The following is a 7,218-nucleotide window of genomic DNA, read 5'->3' as shown; positions in this document are numbered from 1 at the left end:
GGACCTTGAGAAGAGGTGTCTAGAGGGGGGGGGGGGTAATTAGACACTAAGTACCAAAGTTCCAGTTTTTAAGATCTTTAAGTTTAAGTGGAGTTTAGGCACAAGTTTAACATTCACAATACATAGCAAGCAAGCATGCAAAGAGTATATGAGCAGCGGAAAGTAAAGCATGCAACTTGCAAGAATGTAAAGGGAAGGGTTTGGAGGATTCAAACGCAATTGGAGACACGGATGTTTTTGGCGTGGTTCCGATAGGTGGTGCTATCGTACATCCATGTTGATGGAGACTTCAACCCACGAAGGGTAACGGTTGCGCGAGTCCACGGAGGGCTCCACCCACGAAGGGTCCACGAAGAAGCAACCTTGTCTATCCCACCATGGCCGTCGCCCATGAAGGACTTGCCTCACTAGCGGTAGATCTTCACGAAGTAGGCGATCTCCTTGCCCTTACAAACTCCTTGGTTCAACTCCACAATCTTGTCGGAGGCTCCCAAGTGACACCTAGCCAATCTAGGAGACACCACACTCCAAGAAGTAACAAATGGTGCGTTGATGATGAACTCCTTGCTCTTGTGCTTCAAATGACAGTCTCCCCAACACTCTACTCTCTCTCATAGGATTTGGATCTGGTAGAAAGAAGATTTGAGTGGAAAGCAACTTGGGGAAGGCTAGAGATCAAGATTCATATGGTAGGAATGGAATATCTTGGCCTCAACACATGAGTAGGTAGTTCTCTCTCAGAAATGGTAAGTTGGAAGTGTAGGTTTGTTCTGATGGCTCTCTCCACGAATGAAGAGGAGGTGGAGGGGTATATATAGCCTCCACACAAAATCTAACCATTACACACAATTTACCAAACTCGGTGGGACCGAATCAACAAACTCGGTCGGACCGATTTAGTAAACCTAGTGACCGTTAGGATTTCCGGTGGGACTGAAATGCAACTCGGTAAGACCGATATGGTTAGGGTTAGGGCATAACATAATCTCGGTAAGACCGATTACACAAACTTGGTGAGACCGATTTTGGTAATTAGCTAACGAGAGAGTTGGTCAGGCAAACTCGGTGGGACCGATTACTCAAACTCGGTGGGACCGATTTTGGTAATAAGTTAACCGGAGAGTTTGCATTGTAATCTCGGTAGTACCGATTGCTCAAACTCGGTGAGACCGATTTTGGTAATGGACATACACAGAGAGATTACAATCCCATCTCGGTGAGACCGAGATCCCTATCAGTGAGACCGATTGCCTAGGGTTTGTGGCAGTGGCTATGACATCCAAACTCGGTGGCACCGGATAGAAAGAATCAGTGGGGCCGAGTTTGACTTTAGGTTTTAGGACACATGTGTGGAAGTGGGAAAGTAGTTGAGGGTTTTGGAGCATATCACTAAGCAGTGTGGAGCAAGAAACTCATTAAGCAACACCTCATCCCTTCTTGATAGTATTGGCTTTTCCTATAGACTCAATGTGATCTTGGATCACTAAAATGTAAAATGAAGAGTCTTGAGCTTGAAGCTTGAGCCAATCCTTTGTCCGTAGCATCTTGAAGGAGTTCCCACGTCCTTTAGTCCATGCCACTCCATTGTTGAACTTATCTGAAACATACTAGATAAAAGTGTTAGTCCAACAAAAGATATGTTGACATTAATTACCAAAACCACCTAGGGAGCACTTGTGCTTTCAGCATGCATCGTCCAGATGCAGAGGCCGGGGTCCTCCTCCTTTTCTAAAAAACGCACTGGCGAAGACACAATCTTGGAGGCTGTTCAAAGGTTCACCAAAGTAATGATCACTGTCTTTGGCCCGGAGTACCTGAGAGCACCAACCGAGGAGGACACCCAGAGGCTGATGACTGAGAATGAAGCAAGATGATGGCTAGGGATGCTTGGATCACTTGACTGTATGCACTGAAGATGGAAGAATTATGCTGCAAGTTGAAAGAGTCAGTACAAAGGCCACGTCAACGATCCAATGATCATTCTTGAGGCAGTTGCATTGAAGGATCTTTGGATATGACATTCATTCTTTGGATTGCCTGGCTCTCACAATGACTTGAATGTTCTATCAAGACCTTTGTTTTCCATGCTTATACAAGTTGAAGCTCCCGCTTGCGACTACTTGGTCAATGGGCACAACTACTCGATGGGTTAGTACCTTGCGGATGACATCTATCCATCATGGACCACCTTGGTTAAAACAATTCCGCGTCCAAAAGGTAACAAGAACGCTCACTTTGCCCAATATAACAAGTTGCAAGGAAATATGTGGAAAGAGCCTTCGGTGTGCTTCATAAGTGCTTTGCAATTGTTCGTGGCCCTGCCGAGTACTGGAACTCCAAGGTTCTATGCAGAATCATGACTTGTTGCATCATATTGAAGACAAGAGAGATATGCCTGAGAACTTTCGGTACATCACGAACGGGATTCCGGTTGAGCCAGAGTATGATACAAACAGGATCTTGACATTCCTTGAGGAGCATCGCAAGATCAAGAACCGTCAAGTTCATACTCAGCTCCAACAAGATCTTTTGAGCATCATTGGCAACGTCTAAGCGAGTCCTAGTTGTTCTATGAAATGCTATTTGCTACATTTGAATCATTTGGCGTGTTTAAATTCGATTTGCAAACTTTGAATTCAGTTTGTAAACTATATTAGCAATTTGGTTGAACATTTAAATTTATGTTTAGTTTCTATATTTGTGCTAATATGTAGTTGCAATTTATACTATAATTGTGAAGTTTAGAAAAACAAAAATTTACTCCGTTATATTTAGAGGATCGGCTAGGTCCGGCCAAAATTCAGTGGAATATATATACTCCACTAAGCCTTTTACTCCACTAAATTTTAGGGGATCGGTTAGAGTTGGCCTAAGAAAGCTAGCGAGAGGAAGGAGGCATCGATGATGAACTGAACTGTAGCATGGCTACTTTCCCCTCCCCCAGTGCTCTTCCTCCTTGATTTCTCTTCTGATTTGTGTCCCCATTGTAGCCAAATTATGACCTGGATCTCTGTGCGTGACGTGGGCGGCAAAGATCGTAACATCATCACGCATGTTTCTTTGTCTGGCACATTGTTTTTACTTTTTATTATCCTTTTAGCATGTGTGATGTCATTATCGCACACAGTTCGACGCTAGAGTGTATGTTAGATGTGCGGCTCCTTTTTTTCGATGAATATAACAGCTCTCATGTTATCATGCATTGAGGAACCTTTTTTTTGCTTTTGAAAACGCCATTGAGGAACTCTTTTGGTTATCTGGAAACCGACTTTAGAGGTGAAGTGCTCCGGAGTACAGGACTACGATAGTTTGATTAGGGGGTTAAGTAAGCTGAAAAGAATTTAGAGAGTTTAGAGCAAAGCCAACAACTCCTGACTGAGGAGAGTAAAGTGAGAGTGCGGGCATGCTGATTCATGCGCACACACCTTGGCAACTATTATGTCGTTCTCCGGTACCTTTCCTTCCAGCTGGTTTTCTTCCGTGGCATGGAGCCATATCTTCGCTTCTACTAACTGTAAGCGTACACGTTTTCCCTAAACATGTCACTCCATACCAATACAGATACTATATACTAGTACTAGTATTATACTGTACTTATATCTAGTAGGTGAGTTTTTGTCGGTCGTATTTGCTCCGTCAGAACTCGGAAAATGGTTCTTGCCGCGGTGCGGTACGACCAGACGGAATAAAAGTGCACCACCGTACGTGCGGCGGCTTCCAGTTGCAGTATTTGACCATGCCACCCAACTGGCAGCCGATGGTTGCGAGCAATAGCGACTAGCTAGCGCCTGACAGTCCCTATATAACCCCCCGCCTGGCAAGCATCTGGTCGACACGAGAAAGCTAGGGAGATCAGCTGTCAGGGTGCACGTAGGCTTGGCTTACACGATGGCCGCGGCAGTCACTCGCAGAGCCAACGCCCTCCGCGTCGAGGCCCCGGATGGGAACACCGAGAGCGGGCGCGCCAGCCTAGCAGCCGACTCCCCCGTCGCCAAGCGGGCTGTCGACGCCAAGGACGACGTGTGGGTGGCCGCGGACGAGGAAGAAGCGTCGGGATCCATCGCCGGCGACGGCAACCGGACGCCGCTGTTCCGGACCTTCAAGGTCAAGGGAAGCATCCTGCATCCTTACAGGTCCGTCTGCGCTGCGCGCCATTCTAGCCTGTCTGCATGCATGCTGTTCTCGTACGTACCGCTACAGTTCTGAACACGACTGTCGTTCTGTACCAGGTTCATGATTCTCGTCCGCTTGGTCGCCATCGTCGCCTTCTTCGCATGGCGCGTGAAGCACAAGAACCATGACGGCGTGTGGCTGTGGGCCACGTCCATGGTCGCCGACGTCTGGTTCGGCTTCTCGTGGCTCCTCAACCAGCTGCCCAAGCTCAACCCCGTCAAGCGCGTCCCCGACCTGGCCGCCCTCGCGGACCACTCCGGCGACGCCAACCTGCCGGGCATCGACATCTTCGTCACCACCGTCGACCCCGTGGACGAACCCCTCTTGTACACCGTGAACACCATCCTCTCCATCCTCGCCACCGACTACCCCGTCGACAAGTACGCCTGCTACCTCTCGGACGACGGCGGCACGTTGGTGCACTACGAGGCGATGATCGAAGTTGCCAATTTCGCTGTCTTGTGGGTCCCCTTTTGTCGGAAGTACTGTGTAGAGCCAAGATCCCCCGAGAACTATTTTGGGATGAAAACGCAGCCGTATGCCGGGAGTATGGCGGGAGAATTCATGAGGGATCATAGGCGTGTGCGCAGAGAGTATGATGAGTTCAAGGTGAGGGTAGACTCCCTTTCCACCACCATCCGCCAACGATCTGATGCGTATAACTCGAGCACCAAAGGAGATGGTGTACGTGCTACCTGGATGGCTGATGGGACACAATGGCCTGGTACATGGATCGAGCAGGTTGAGAACCACAGGAGAGGACAACATGCTGGAATTGTTCAGGTAAAAGTTGTGAGTTGCACCTTTCGATTAGTCTAGTGAGAGATCAGTCAACGAAATTTGTTCGTTGGATAGTGATTTGGCTGCTTAAAAGGAAAAGGAAAGGATACCAACTTCTCAAATTTATAGTAGATTAAAACAAGCTTTGAATTAACGTGTTTTTCCTCACAGGTCATACTAGGCCATCCAAGTTGTAAACCGCAACTGGGATCGCCGGCGAGCAGCGGCAATCCACTTGACTTCAGCAATGTTGACACGAGGCTCCCCATGCTCGTCTACATGTCCCGGGAGAAGCGCCCTGGTTATAACCACCAAAAGAAGGCAGGCGCCATGAACGTGATGCTCCGTGTCTCGGCGTTGCTCTCCAACGCGCCCTTCGTCGTCAACTTTGACGGCGACCACTACATCAACAATTCGCAAGCCCTTCGTGCCCCTATGTGCTTCATGCTCGACCCTCGCGACGGTCAGAACACGGCCTTCGTCCAGTTCCCGCAGCGCTTCGACGATGTCGACCCGACGGACCGATACGCCAACCACAACCGTGTCTTCTTCGACGGCACCATGCTCTCCCTCAACGGCCTCCAAGGGCCTTCTTACCTTGGCACCGGCACCATGTTCCGTCGTGTCGCGCTCTATGGCATGGAGCCACCACGTTACAGAGCGGAGAACATCAAGCTTGCAGGTAAGGTCAATGAGTTCGGTAGCTCGACGTCGTTCATAAATTCGATGCCGGATGGTGCAACCCAGGAGCGGTCTATCACGCCGGTGTTGGTCGACGAGGCACTCAGCAATGACCTGGCTACCCTGATGACGTGCGCCTACGAGGATGGAAGTTCATGGGGGAGAGACGTCGGGTGGGTGTACAACATCGCGACGGAGGACGTGGTGACCGGATTCCGCATGCACCGGCAAGGGTGGCGCTCCATGTATTGCTCCATGGAGCCGGCCGCCTTCCGCGGAACGGCTCCGATCAACCTCACCGAGCGCCTCTACCAGGTGCTCCGGTGGTCGGGCGGCTCCCTGGAGATGTTCTTCTCCCACAGCAATGCTCTCATGGCCGGCCGCCGGCTCCACCCTCTGCAGCGCATCGCCTACCTTAACATGTCGACCTACCCGATCGTCACGGTGTTCATCCTGGCCTACAACCTCTTCCCCGTCCTCTGGCTCTTCTCAGAGCAGTTCTACATCCAGAGGCCGTTCGGCACGTACATCATGTACCTCGTCGCCGTCATAGGCATGATTCACGTGATCGGCATGTTCGAGGTGAAATGGGCGGGGATCACGCTGCTCGACTGGTGCCGCAACGAGCAGTTCTACATGATCGGGGCCACGGGCGTGTACCCGACGGCGGTGCTTTACATGGCGCTCAAGCTCGTCACCGGGAAGGGGATATACTTCAGGCTCACGTCCAAGCAGACGGACGCCTGCTCCAATGACAAGTTCGCCGACCTTTACACCGTGCGGTGGGTGCCGCTGCTGCTCCCGACCATCGTGGTGCTCGTCGTGAACGTCGCGGCCGTCGGGGCAGCGATAGGCAAGGCGGCGGCATGGGGGTTCTTCACGGACCAGGCGCGGCACGTGCTGCTCGGGATGTTGTTCAACGTGTGGATCCTCGTGCTCCTCTACCCGTTTGCGCTCGGGATCATGGGGAAATGGGGGAAGAGGCCCGTCATCCTGTTCGTCATGTTGGTCATGGCCGTTGGCGCAGTCGGGCTCTTGTATGTCGCCTTCCATGCTCCGTACCCAGCTGATTTTTCAGAAGTTGCAGCTTCTCTTGGTGAAGCATCGCTGACCGGGCCATCTGGGTAGACACGTATACGGCTCATTTTTTTTACAAGTACAGTCACAGTCACTACTGCAATAATTTGAGTGTGTGTATTCATGTCAATATAGCATGAGAACTGGTCATTGTGTGCCACTCCTCTACTTATAGAGATGTACCTATCTTTTCATCAAAAAAAATTGAAGTGCAGCTTGTGCTCTCTTCGTGTAAGAACAACTCTAGCAAACTGAGACCATCAGTATAATTTTTCACCTTTATATATATGTACATTTTTTTTTCATCGCTGGAATGTTAAAGTTAATCCGAGGCGCGTAATCAATCTACCGACAACCAAGCAATCACACAAGGCACTTGTTAATGAGGTTCATCAACATGGCTACATCCCCGGGTCTAACTATGAACTATGGACGCTCCTCCCCATGATACCGCTACAATACTGCCCACCAGCACCCAGACATCGGCACACGTCATTGGCTCCCCTT

The 7,218-nt window shown here is 50.0% G+C and overlaps 1 protein-coding gene across 1 annotated transcript; it reads left to right on the top strand.

Annotated features, from left to right (window-relative positions):
• Positions 1–3,850: 3,850 nt before the first annotated feature.
• On the top strand, positions 3,851–6,952 carry LOC119363367 (mixed-linked glucan synthase 2-like). The gene is made up of 3 exons (XM_037628705.1): positions 3,851–4,133; positions 4,230–4,956; positions 5,125–6,952. Exons 1-3 carry the CDS (start codon positions 3,889–3,891, stop codon positions 6,760–6,762), a joined length of 2,610 nt encoding a protein of 869 aa, XP_037484602.1. The 5' UTR covers positions 3,851–3,888; the 3' UTR covers positions 6,763–6,952.
• The last annotated feature ends 266 nt before the right edge of the window (positions 6,953–7,218 follow it).

Source organism: Triticum dicoccoides, chromosome 2B (assembly GCF_002162155.2).
Source record: "Triticum dicoccoides isolate Atlit2015 ecotype Zavitan chromosome 2B, WEW_v2.0, whole genome shotgun sequence".
In the NCBI taxonomy this organism is placed as follows: domain Eukaryota; kingdom Viridiplantae; phylum Streptophyta; class Magnoliopsida; order Poales; family Poaceae; genus Triticum; species Triticum dicoccoides.
This window is presented reverse-complemented; position numbering and strand designations above follow the sequence as displayed.

Excerpts from the sequence above, each read along its gene's own strand:
- LOC119363367 (XM_037628705.1), top strand. The coding sequence starts at position 3,889 with ATGGCCGCGGCAGTCACTCGCAGAGCCAACGCCCTCCGCGTCGAGGCC. Across the intron at positions 4,134-4,229 it reads AGCATCCTGCATCCTTACAG|GTTCATGATTCTCGTCCGCT; the intron begins GTCCGTCTGCGC and ends GTTCTGTACCAG. Across the intron at positions 4,957-5,124 it reads AACATGCTGGAATTGTTCAG|GTCATACTAGGCCATCCAAG; the intron begins GTAAAAGTTGTG and ends TTTTCCTCACAG.